This window comes from Budorcas taxicolor, chromosome 1 (genome assembly GCF_023091745.1).
Source record: "Budorcas taxicolor isolate Tak-1 chromosome 1, Takin1.1, whole genome shotgun sequence".
NCBI lineage: Eukaryota > Metazoa > Chordata > Mammalia > Artiodactyla > Bovidae > Budorcas > Budorcas taxicolor.
Window position 1 is genome coordinate 29229585 of NC_068910.1, and position 13797 is coordinate 29243381.

A 13797-nucleotide genomic window follows, 5' to 3' on the forward strand; every position below is an offset into this window, starting at 1 on the left:
TCAGGTCAATAATCTTTCATTCAAAACTTCTCTGATGGCTGCTTCTGAAAGATAGTTCCCATGCCAGTCTCTTTCATATCATCTTGTTTTAACACTTCAAAATAATTACCTTGTGACATGATCTTGTGCTTGTTTACTTCTTTAAGGGCATATTTTCACATCTAATTTCTCCTTTCACCTCTGGTTAAAAACAAAACAACATTCTCTTTGACTGTTACCTTCTCCTTACCTGTGTTTTGGTTATTAGGTAACACATGTTCACAAGTCCATGGAGACTACAGAAATAAGAGCTAATGATTCTATTTCCTATGTGCACATAATAAAAGGAAATCAAGATACACTATTGGTGCACATTAACAATTTCAAATAGACATTAGTGTTGCTTAATTTTAAAGCTAGACACACAAAAAGTAGCCCCTTTAAAAATGAGAATTATCTGAGTGAGAGAATTAGCATGGATTAATATTTAGTCATTATAATAAAGCACTTAAATACATGAATTCCTTGAGGGCAGAACCTGTGGCATTTTCATTTTTTGACATCTTTGTTTCTTTGCCTAATATATTATCTGCAAGTTCAAGAGGAGTCTCTTCAAATGCTTGCTGAATTGTATAAAAACGCATTTTGAAATTGTCTTAATGCTCCTGATCTGAAATTATTTTTGAGCAAATGAAGTGAATTGTCTTCATTTAGAATTAAGGGAAGTTTAGTGAATTTATGAATGTCAGTACATGTAAGATTTATACGTTCTCCATCTCATTTGCAAACAGACCTCAGTGGAAATGAGATGGGATTCTTGTGTTACGGACTTCAAGTTTTGGATTATATTGAGAAGGGAATTTGTGGAACATGGCTTTTTGAATTTCTTGGATATTTTCCAATATCTAGAATTATTGGTCTCTAATCACTTTATGGGAAATAGATGGGAAAACAGTGGACTTTATTTTTTTGGGCTCCAAAATCACTGCAGCTGGTGACTGCAGCCATGAAATTAAAAGACACTTACTCCTTGGAAGAAAAGTTATGACCAACCTAGACAGCATGTTGAAAAGCAGAGACATTATTTTGCCGATTAAGGTCCATCTAGTCAAGGCTATGGTTTTTCCTGTGGTCATGTATGGAGGTGAGAGTTGGACTGTGAAGAAGGCTGAGTGCCGAAGAATTGATTCTTTTGAACTGTGGTGTTGGAGAAGACTCTTGAGAGTCCCTTGGACTGCAAGGAGATCCAACCAGTCCATTCTGAAGGAGATCAACCCTGGGATTTCTTTGGAGGGAATGATGCTGAAGCTGAAACTCCAGTACTTTGGCCATCTCATGCGAAGAGTTGACTCATTGGAAAAGACTCTGATGCTGGGAGGGGTTGGGGGCAGGAGGAGAAGGGGACGACAGAGAATGAGATGGCTGGATGGCGTCACCGACTCAATGAACATGAGTATGGGTAAACTCTGGGAGTTGGTGATGGACAGGGAGGCCTGGCGTGCTTCGATTCATGGGGTCGCAAAGAGTCGGACACGACTGAGCGACTGAACTGAACTGAACTGAATGTTCATGAACTCTGATTAAATGATCACACTGTATTCAAGCCACCAGCTCTTTGGTGACCTGACTTCTCTATATTGATACTAAAGTTTAGGGACGTTTTCTTTAAAATATATCTAAATAATGATTTTGAAATCATCAAAGATTATAGTCACTATGTGACTGCTTATAGAAAAAGTATCTATAGTTCAGAATAACCTACAGAACTTTCATATCTTTTCTTCCTGGCATTTTTAGAAGTGAAAGCCAAACTTATTCATTTCCCTCCTCCTCCACCCTTGCTTTTAAAAAAAAAAAAATCAAGTATTTTCTATAATATGAACTTTCCCTGTGTGGCCCCACCCAGTGTAGCAGCTGTGGGACTGAGTCAGCATCAGGTCAGAAGTATAAAACTCTATGCCTTGTATGTTGAGGACACATTTGTAACTTGGGATAATTTTATTCTTCTATTTATTACACCCATAGAGAGACTGCTTTACTAAACCAATCACGGAGAGCTAGTCTTCCGAAAGACAAACAGTTTTATTTCAGTGTTCTTAATTTTATGTTTTTAAGTCAAACGTTTGTTTTAACTTTGTGTGTGTGTATATATATATCACATATACATATATAAAGAGAGTAATATTTATGGAAAACCAGTTTTCAGGAAATTGTAATAGATTTCGTTGAGAGATACAAGCTTTTAGAACAGAATTACAAACTGGTAGCCCTTGAGCTGAGCTAGACTCACAGAATCTGGTTTATTTGTCCTGCATGGTATTTTCTTGTAACTATTGCTGTTCATTGTTATTAGTTAACCTTTAGAATTCAGGCGATGTCATATAGAAATCCAGTTCTCCTGAAAAATCAGGAGACACTCCAGGAAATTGTGTGCAGTTCAAACAGTGGCGATGCTGTGATTTTAAACTGCAAATGGCAACAATTTAAAGGCTCCCATCCCTTCATTCCGCTGTTTCTCTTCCGTATCAAATGATGGAAGGAGCAAGCACTGAAATGGTTACCCAGAATGCTCCCTGGCTTAATGGAGTATTACATGCCATCTTATTCCACCTGTAATTTCCCCCCAATTTCTATGTTATATCAATTTTTCCTTCATAACATTTTTCACATTTGGGCCTATTTTCTTCTTCTCCTTGTTATGACTTTTATGCCAGTCATGTGGCCCTCTTGTCTAGGGGGTTGAGTGCATTGCTGGCTTAGCCATCATCATCTGTCTTGCCTTAAACTTTTCCTCTGCCTGTCCCATGCCAGTTTGTACTCTAGTTACAGATATGTATGCCCAAATCACAGTTCAGTATATTGGTCCCTGACCTCAGACCTGCCTGCACTGACAACTTATAAACCCATGTCCAACTACTTATACTTGGCACTCCATCTTTTTGTCCTCCCTTTCTTGTGTTAACCCATACGCAGATAACTAGCCAACATGCCCATTTCCCTGGCACCAAAGTGGGTATTGCATCATGCAGCCTCTGATGCTTTTACTCCTGGCATTAACTCCTTCTCTCCCTCTGTGCAAATAGCTCATGGCCATCTTCAAGACTGGCCTTTCAAGACCATCTTGGCCCACACTTACACAGCACAGCTCATCTTGCTGGGTGCATATTTCACAATCATATTTTGTTTCTCTTGTTGTCTTAAAACAGGTTTTCTCTGAGTATGGTCCCTGAGCGTGTTACTTCATGTTACTTGCTCTTAAACATTTATATCCTCTCTCCATCTATATCCTGCTGAATTCTTTAAGTTGGGAGTCAGGAATTTGATCAATCTAAAATTTGAGAAGTCAGGAGTTCAAAGGCTGTAGTGATACAAGATTGCCTGGTAGTTTGATAGAAGATGAAACTAGATTCAGTTAGTTTTATTCTGAATACATTTTCAGGTTTATTGATGTGTTTCTTAAACACTATTTACCCTAATTGTTAGTAAAAAGCTCTGAATGTTGCTTCAACCAGCCCTTTGAGAGAAGTAGAAAGCAAAGGACCTTTTCACCTTTCAGGCCAAAGCAGGACAATTAGGTAAAATTCTCAACTGCAGGACTGTGTTTCTTTCTTTCCTCCTTTTTTTTTTTTTTTTTAATTAAAATGTGTGCTATTATGCTCATGCCTTGTCTCTGTTGATACTATTAATAAACGTAAATCAAATTGGGTGCACTGAATGAATGTTTGAAGATGAAAAGTTAGAAAGAGTATCAGTACTTAGGTTGGAAGTGATGATGTGACTCTTCTTGGTTCCGCGCTCACTCCGAGGTCAGGTGCCATGGTAACTGGTTTATGTAGATAAACCCAGTGAGCATTTGGTCCAACCCTAATCAGGCAGTGCTGTGATTCCCTATATTTTAACCATGGACAGTATTCAGCTGGAGTTTCAGAGGGAGGCAAGAGACACTGTGATGGGAGAAGCAATTAATTTGTTATTCATAAAGAAGGTTTTGAACAACTTTCAGATCACTACAGTCATCCCTCCCTATCCATGGGTTCTGAATCTGCAGATACAGAGGGCTGACTCCCCACACCATCTGATATGAGACTTAAGCATCTTTGGAGTTGGTATCCACAGGGGGTACTGGAGCCAGTCCCCTGGTGGATACTGAAGGATTACTTTATTTATTTTTCTTTTTTAAGGGGGAAGGGGTTTTGATAAATTACAAACAGCCCTAAAATATGGCAGAGTAGAAGGACGTGCACTCATCTTTTCCTGTGAAAACCCCCAAATTGCAAGTAACCGCTGAACAACCATCAACAGGAGAATGTTGGGTCCCACCAAAAAAGATGCCAACATCCAAGGACAAAGGAGAAGTCCCAGTAGACAGTAGGAGGGATGAAATCATGTTTAGAATCAAACCCTATACCCACCAGAGATGCTCGGAGGGCTCAAACAAAACCTTGTGCACACGAGGACCCAGGGAACTCACAAGACACTGAGCCAAACCTACCTTTGAGTGTTTGAGTGTCTCCTGTAGAGGCATGAGTTAGCAGTGGCCTGCCATGGGGACAGGCACTCAGGCTGCAGCAGACCTGGAAGGTACGATGTGTGAACTCCACTACAGAGCCATCAAGCAAACAAACTACAAACTGGAGAATAATTACCCCAAAGAAGTTCTCGCACTGTTGTTAAAGTTCTGGGACCCACAGCAGAATTCCCAACCTGGGGAACCGGCAAAGGGACTGAGAACCCCCAGGGAATTTGACTTTGAAGGCCAGTGGGATTTGATTACAGAACTTACATAGGACTAGGGAAACAGACTCTTGGAGGGCACAAACAAAATCTTGTGTGCACCCAGGAGAAAGGAGCAGTGACCCCATAAGAGACTGAGCCAGACATGCCTATGGGTGTCCAGGAGTCTCCAGCAGAGGTGTGGGTCAACAGTGCCTTCCGTGAGGTTAGGGCCACTGAGCACAACAGTCCTGGCATAAGTCCTTCTGAAGGAGGTCACTGTTACCAGCATTACCACTAGCATAGTTTGGCCTCTGGTCAAACTACAGGGAGGGAACACAGCCCCACCCATCAACAGAAAATTTGATTAAATATTTACTGAGTTTGGCCCTGACCATCAGAGCAAATCCCAGAGTCCCCCACAGCCAGCCCCTCCTATCGGGAAGATTCCACAAGCCTCTAAGGAGCCATCTAAGGAGCCATCAGAGGGCAGATAGAATGGAAACCACAATTATAGAAAACTAACCAAACTGATCATTTGGATCACAGCCTTGTCCAACTCAATGAAACTATGAGCCATGTCATGTACGGCCACCCAAGACAGACATGTCAAGGTGGAGAGTTATGACAAAACATGGTCCACTGGAGAAGGGAAGGGCAAGTCACTTTAGTAACCTTGCCTTGAGAACCCCATGAACAGTTTGAAAAAGCAAATAGATATGACACTGAAAGATAAACTCCCCAGGTTGGTAGGTGCCCAATATGCTACTGGAGATCAGTGGAGAAATAGCTCCAGAAAGATGAAGAGGCTAAGCCAAAATGAAAACAATCCCCAGCTGTGGATGTGACTGGTGATGGAAGTAAAGTCTGATACTGTAAAGAACAATACTGCATAGGAACCTGGAATGTTAGGTCCATGAATCAAGGCAAATTGGAAGTGGTCAAACAGAAGATGGCAAGAGTGAACATTCACATTTTAGGGATCAGTGGACTAAAATGGACTGGAATGGGTGAATTTAACTCAGGTGACCGTTATATCTACTACACTGGGAAACAATCCCTTAGAAGAAATGGAGTAGCCATCATAGTCAACAAAACAGTCCAAAGTGCAGAACTTGGGTGCAATCTCAAAAACAACAGAATGATCTCTTTTGGTTTCCAAGGCAAACCATTCAATATCACAGTAATCCAAGTCTATGCCCCAACCAGTAATGCTGAAGAAACTGATGTTGAATGCTCCTGTGATGACCTACAAGATCTTCTAGAACTAACACCCCCAAAAGATGTCTTTTACATTACAGGGGACTGGAATGCAAAAGTAGGAAGTCAAGAAATACCTGGAGTAACAGGCAAATTTGGCCTTGGAGTACAGAATGAAGCAGGGCAAAGGCTAATAGAGTTTTGCCAAGAGAATGCACTGGTCATAACAAACACCCTCTTCCAACAACACAAGAGAAGACTCTACACATGGACATCAACAGATGGTCAATACCAAAATCAGATTGATTATATTCTTTGCAGCCAAAGATTGAAAAGCTATATACCGTCAGCAAAAACAAGACCAGGAGCTGACTGTGGCTTTAATCATCAACTCCTTATTGCCAAATTCAGACTAAAATTGAAGAAAGTGGGGGAACCCACTAGACCATTCAATTATGACCTAAATCAAATCCCTTATGATTATACAGTGGAAATGCGAAATAGATTCAAGGGATTAGATCTGATAGACAGAGTGCCTGATGAACTATGGATGGAGGTTTGTGACACTGTACAGGAGGGAGGGATCAAGACCATCCCCAAGGGGAAAAAAAAATGTAAAAAGATAAAATGCGTGTCTGAGGAGCATTTTACAAATAGCTGTGAAAAGAAGAGAAGTGAAAGGCAAAGGAGAAAAGAAAACATATACCCATTTGAATCCAGAGTTCCAAAGAATAGCAAGGAGAGATAAGAAAGCCTTCCTCAATGATCAATTCAAAGAAATAGAGGAAAACAACAGAATGGGAAAGACTAGGAAATAGCTACCCACTCCAGTATTCTTGCCTGGGGAATCCCATGGACTGAGGAGCCTGGTGGGCTACAGTCCATGGGGTTGCCAAAGAGTTGGACATGACTTAGAGACTAAATATTAACACGAATTTTTCAGTTTCTGTTATGTGAGTATTATAAGCTAAATAAATAAAAGCATTGTGATTAAAAAAAGATCTAGTTTCTCTGAGCCTCTGTCTTTTAATCTGGAAAATGGACCAATACTACAGCACACCAAATGGTTACAGGGACAAAAGGAAGGAATTTACATGAAATGCTGTGAGAGAAACAATGGCAGGAATGACTGAGGCATGCAAGAAGGACCTCCATGTTTGCTGCCTATGCTGAACTTTGACTGAACATGGAAAAATAAAGCAACTGAATAGTTGGCTGAGTTGCCAGAAGGAAAGAATAATGCTGAGAACTGGGCTTTTTGTGGACTAAGGAAATCCCACCTGCCCCCAGTAAAGGATAAGTAAGCTTGATAGCTGAGTCATGTGTGGAACAGATTTACTCTCCTGTCCAGACTTCAGTCACCAGCTTGTGTAGCCTGCACGATATTCCTCTTTTCCCCATAACCCCTCTGCCCATTTTCTCCGATCAGACACTATTCTGGTTTCCTCCCAAATCTGTGATCCCCCAAACTGCAATTCTAAGATCCCAGATAAACTGCCTTGTTGCCTCTTTATAGAGGTCCTTTCTGTTGACAGTGCTATAAAAACATATAGCACTTAGCGTGCTGCTCATTGTTCAAACTATGAATCAGAATCTCAAAAAATAATTATCTGATTTTGAACCATACTTTAAAGAGGGGATAAAAGACACAAAATAATGGCCTATCTTCCCCATAATTTCACAAGCTAGATATTATACTCCTTGGCTAAGGAATCCAAAGCTCAGAGAGGTTAAGTAAGAGCATAGTCACCAGCTAGCAAACAACTGAGCAGAAAAATTAAAACTTCACCTGCCTGACTTCAAATCCTCTACTATTGCCACTGCACCAGTCTTTTTCTTTTTTGATAAGACAACATATTAACTTTTTCTTAACATTAAATGAAAAGACATTTATGTTAAAAAACTAACTTCTCCTGATAATTCACAATTAATGAAATAAAGTAAACATAATTTGAGTGTAGCTTAAATTGTGTCCAAATGGGATAAAACAGGACACCTGGGAAATTAGGTTTTGTAGAATACAATAATTAAATCCTAAGTTTTACTTAATGGAGACAGTTTTTTTAAAACAAAAATTTTCAGGAAGCAATTGACTGGTCTATCAATTTTGTCGTTATTTCTCTATGATACATCTATAGCATGGAGCAGCTGAAGCAAAACAAAATAAGAAAAACTTCCCTATAAGTAGCAGTAAAGAACTCCTCTGTCTTGGTGGGTTTGGTCTTCCCAACAAAAACACAGAAGGATTTTTAGCCTGAGTTCAGTTTTTGTTTTTTACTTCTGGTTTTTTTTTAAGTTTGTATTTAGAAGATTGCTTAATTAAAAGAAAGAAAAGATTTCTTAGCTCTGTGGCTTTTGGAAGGAAATGATTCTGAGAATACTTCATGTCTGCACCCACTTTTATCCTGAAATGAAGTCTTCACTAGAGATGAGTCCCAGCTATTAAATTTGATTATGGGGCCCTGGGGCAGAAGGATAATCTTTTTTTAAAAAAGTGAACAGTTGAAAAATGACAGTGGTGGTAAAGAGCAATTAAGAATAAGAGCGGATGGAGGATGTATATGTGAAAGTGAAGGTGTTGATTTAAACACTTTAGGAAAGTTTTTGAGCACAAATCATGTCCTGACAAGTGACTTAAACATCTTTTCTTTGAAACACAGTGAAAGGTGGTAGTTAAATTTATTTGCTGAGGAGTCACACGGTCTGGGATCAAATCCCAGCTCTGTCACTTCCTAATTTTGTAATTTTAGGTAATTTACTTAAACTCCTTGAGATTCTGTTTTCTCACCTGAATATTAGGAGTAATTAGTGCTTTATAAGGTTGTTTTGATGATTCAGCATAATCACTAATGCACATTGTCGTTGTGTTTGATGCAATAATGATGATGATGTTTGATGTTATAGAACTTACTTGACATATATATTAAAGTCTCCTGTGACCTTAGAAAACAGTTTTGAGGAATGGCAACTACTTAAGAGCCATCTTTTTACAATTGAATAGATCCAGGAAATGGTGTAAAAGAGACAACTTATTTATTTAAATAAAGTATCAAATCAGTTTCCTTTAAGAAACATTAAAGGTATTCATAAAAAGAAAAGAAAATGAAATAAAGCCTTCTAGTAAATAATCATGAGTTTATACGTGTTTTCGAAAGTGCACCAATTTGTACTCCTCCTAGGAGGACTTATCGATTTGTGTGTGCATTTCAAGCAGGCATCTTACGCACACAGTTCTTGTGGCCGACAGCACTCTCCCCTGGGAAGGTGGCTCTGTAACTGCAGTGAATGACAATTCTATTTGTAGACATGACTTCCTACAGCCTGCACTCCTTTCTGTGATTATTATTTAAAAAATACTTGTCCTCAAATGATTTCATCTTCCTGGGTACAAAGGAGAAAATTCTTTAGCACAACAAGAACCTTATAGGTAACGTGTATCTGAATTGGAAGAGTATATTCCCCTACTCATAAAATCATCTAAGTGTCCTGCAGCCTAAGAAATGCAAAAAACATTTCAATACTAAACACCCTCAATCTACCACTTAGGCCAAAAAAAAAAAGAGAGAGAAAGAAACAGAAAATCAGAAGAATTAATATCATTTGAACTGCAGGGCAGTTTTCCTCATTCTGCCCACTCTTTTTTGCTTATAAACAAAAGCACAATTTTCACATTGATAGAAAATCAACAGTAAGAGAACTTACCTTCCTTCAACCAAGAAATGTTATTTTTGTCATTTTCAAAATGCTTAGCTGTTCTGACTTTTATCTTTTCCAGCTCAGTTTCTGACATCTAAGTGGAAACAGAATTGATGATATAAAAAATTCATTAAGAACCCAAATTTATAACATGGAACCTTATATTTAGAGACAACTGCCATATTATAGGAACATTTTATCTCTGTAGTTTTTCAGCTCCCTGTCTGATGTTAAATTTTATATTTTATCCACATGTAGTATTTTACAACACTACACTGAAAATGAAACTTTAGAAGATATTTCACTTTCAGCAGTCAAGATTGCTGTAAGCTCTGATTTCTGAATACAAAAGAAAAACAGATGAACAACTAGCCTCCGATTTGTCAAAATCAAAACATACAGTGCTGTTTCAATGTTTTTCTTAATGGTCTAGAGAAAAGCATGCTTCAAAGAGATACACAAAGATAGAAAGGCTAAGAAACACAGAAGGACCTTTTTAGCAGTGTGGTGGATGGAATGAGAGCCCTATGACCTCAGCCAGGCCACATTGAGCTTCCTGAAGGTGTTGAGATCTAGTAGGCATCCTTAGTGCATTGCACTTGACTTCCTCCCAGACTTGGTCACAGTGAGCTAGGATGCTCCACTTGCATCAGCACCTCTATGTCCTTACCTGTGTGTTCCCAAGGGAGGAGGCCCAAGGCAGGGATGGGGAAGCAGCGTGGCAATGCTCTGGACAGCCTCCCTTGTCGTCTCTCGATGTCCAGCATTCCTCTGCCCTGCCAGAAGTGAGCGAAGAAGCAAATACGCTCCCTCTCTGGGTGGTGCTAGATTTGTATTGCTGCCAGAAGCATCCAACTTGCGGCTGAGAGGTTTTTTTTTTTTTTTTAAGGTAATATAAAGCCTGTGGTTCAAAACAATAAAAACCTTCTCCTGGCTAGCACTTATTTAAAATGATACTCTGCAAAATAGGGTAAAAAGAATGAACTCTTTTCAAATGGATAGGGTTTCTCCAGTCCCCTTCCTTCCACACCCGCCATTCATCACTTATGGTTAATATTAAAATGTGTAGAAAAAAAGAGATTGAAAAATACATAGAGACTATTTGGGTTAACAGAACAAAGAAGGGAAGCCTCTCTGGGTTTATTTTCTAGAGGTTCACCCTGCAGCTGCTGTTTTGAAAGGCAAGTGTTTCTAACATTTTATAGGTAACAAGAAAACATTTCAAGTTCTTTTGAGACTCTGCAGACAATCCAAAAAAGAATTTGAAATCACATTCCAAAGAGGATTTGTCTTTAGATTCTTAGGCAAAGATACTGTTTTCAACAGCAGTTGAAAAACAAAAAGCATAACCCTTAGGTATGAATGATAATAAATCATCCAACATTCCTAAATGCTGGTTTTTCCATTATGAAAAAAACAATCATTATTTTTCGACCCTAGGTGGTTTGCTTCCTCCAGTGTCTTTAACCTGGAAACTGTTATCTGATTGTCTTGTGTCCATTTCACCTCTTTTCCCCAACTTCATTTCTTCTATTTTGCTCTCAGTTTCATATGAAAATTGACTGATCAACATAGTTTTTAAAAACAATAAAACTGGGAGCAAAGATAAATTTCAGATTTCTGTAACAGCCAATAAAAACCTTGACTGGTCACAATCTTTAACATTATTTTCACCCTATGGCTTCAAGTTTTAAGATTTTTCCATGGTGCCTAACCTTCTTTCCACTTTAACCTAATTGTAGTGCTGCAGTTCCTTGAACTTACTTGCTTCCGTTACTAACATTTCAGAATGTTGCCTTAGAGGCCCATCTTCACCTCCACGTTACTATCTCACTCATCTAGAAATGATCATTCCCTTCTCTTGGGACTTCTGGCATACACATATCCATTGTGGTCTTATATGAACTTGCTTTATTTTCCTGATAAGATTATAACCCATAATACTTCCCCCCTTACCACACCCCCACTTCTGACATGATCAGTTCAGTTCAGTTCAGTCCTGCCCAACTCTTTGCAACCCCATGGACTGCAGCATGCCAGGCCTCCCTGTCCATCACCAACTCCTGGGGTTTCTTCAAGCTCATGTCCATTGAGTTGGCCATGCCATCCAGCCTTATCTTCCTCTGTTGTTCCCTTCTCCTCCCACTTTCAATTTTTCTCAGCATCAGGGCCTTTTCCAATGAGCCAGTTCTTCACATCAGGTGGCCAAAGTATTGGAGTTTCAGCTTCAACATCAGTCCTTCCAATGAACATTCAGGACTGATTTCCTTAAGGATTGACTGGTTGGATCTCCTTGCAGTCCAAGGGACTCTCATGAGTCTTTTCCAACACCACAGTTCAAAAACATCAATTCTTTGGCACTCAGTTTTCTTTATAGTCCAACTCTCACATCCTAACATGACTACTGGAAAAACTAAAGCCTTGACTAGACAGACCTTTGTTGGCAAAGTAATGTCTCTGCTGTCTAGATTGGTCATAACTTTTCTTCCAAGAAGTAAACGGCTTTTAATTTCATGGCTTCAGTCACCATCTGCAGTGATTTGGGGGCCCCAAAAAATAAAGTCTGCCACTGTTTCCACTGTTTCCCCATCTATTTCCCATGAAGTGATGGGACCAGATGCCATGATCTTAGTTTTCTAACTGTTAAGTTTTAAGCCATCTTTTTCACTCTCCTCTTTCACTTTTATCAAGTGGCTCTTTAGTTCTTCACTTTCTGCCACAAGCATGGTGTCATCTGCGTTTCTGAGGTTATTGATATTTCTCTCGGCAATCTTGATTCCAGCTTGTGCTTCATCCAGCCTGGCATTTCACATGATGTTCTCTGCATAGAAGTTAAATAAGCAAGATGACAGTATATAGCCTTGATGTACTCCTTTTTCAGTTTGGAACCAATCTGTTGTTCCATGTCCAGTTCTAACTGTTGCTTCCTGAACTGTGTACAGATTTCTTGAGAGGCAGGTCAGGTGGTCTGGTATTCCCATCTCTTTCAGAATTTTCCACAGTTTGTTGTGATTGACACAGTCAAAGGCTTTGGCATAATCAATAAAGCAGAAATAGATGTTTTTCTGGAACTGTTACATTTTCAATGATCCAGCAGATGTTGGCAATTTGATCTCTAGTTCTTCTGCCTTTTCTAAAACCAGCTTGAACATCTGGAAATTCATGGTTAAGATATTGTTGAAGTCTGGCTTGGTGAATTTTGAGCATTACTTTACTAACGTGTGAGATGAATGCAATTGTGCGGTAGCTTGAGCATTCTTTGGCATTGCCTTTCTTTGGGATTGGAATAAAAACTGACATTTTCCAGTCCTGTGGCCATTGCTGAGTTTTCGAAATTTGGTGGCATATTGAGTGCAGCACTTTCATAGTGTCATCTTTTAGGATTTGAAATAGCTTGACTGGAATTCCATCAATTCCACTAGCTTTGTTCGTGGTGATGCTTCCTAAAGCCCACTTGACTTCACATTCCAGGATGTCTGGCTCTAGGTGAGTGATCACACCATCATGATTATCTGGGTCATGAAGATCTGTTTTATATAGTTCTGTGTATTCTTGCCACCTCTTCTTAATATCTTCTGCTTCTGTTAGGTCCATACCTTTTCTGTCCTTTATTGAGCCCATCTTTGAGTGAAATTTTCCCTTGGTATCTCTAATTTTCATGAAGAGATCTCTAGTCTTTCCCATTCTGTTGTTTTCCTCTATTTATTTGCACTGATCATGGAGGAAGGCTTTCTTATCTCTCCTTGCTATTCTTTGGAACTCTGCATTAAAATAGGTGTATCTTTCCTTTTCTCCTTTGTGTTTCACTTCTCTTCTTTTCACAGGTATTTTTAAGGCTTCCTCAGACAACCATTTTGGTTTTTTGCATTTCTTTTCATGGGGATGGTCTTGCTCCCTGTCTCCTGTACAGTGTCACAAACCTCCAGCCATAGTTCATCAGGCACTCTGTCTATCAGATCTAGTCCCTTAGATCTATTTCTCACTTCCACTGTATAATCGTAAAGGATTTGATTTAGGTCATACCTGAATGGTCTAGTTGTTTTCCCCACTTTCTTCAATTTAAGTCTGAGTTTGCCAATAAGGAGTTCATGATCTGAGCTCAGTCAGCTCCTGGTCTTGTTTTTGCTGACTGTAGAGCTTCTCCATCTTTGGCTGCAAAGAGTATAATCAGTCCGATTTCGGTGTTGACCATCTGGTGATGTCCATGTG

At 39.4% G+C, this 13797-nt stretch overlaps 1 protein-coding gene across 1 annotated transcript in view; it reads right to left on the reverse strand.

Annotated features, from left to right (window-relative positions):
- Positions 1-9682, reverse strand: part of MDFIC2 (MyoD family inhibitor domain containing 2) — a 109387-nt gene extending 99705 nt beyond the window's left edge. Inside the window, exon 1 of the mRNA XM_052658622.1 lies at positions 9595-9682. Within this exon, the coding sequence (XP_052514582.1) occupies positions 9595-9682 (88 nt within the window). The remainder of the gene's footprint in view (positions 1-9594) is intronic.
- Between the last annotated feature and the right edge of the window lie 4115 nt (positions 9683-13797).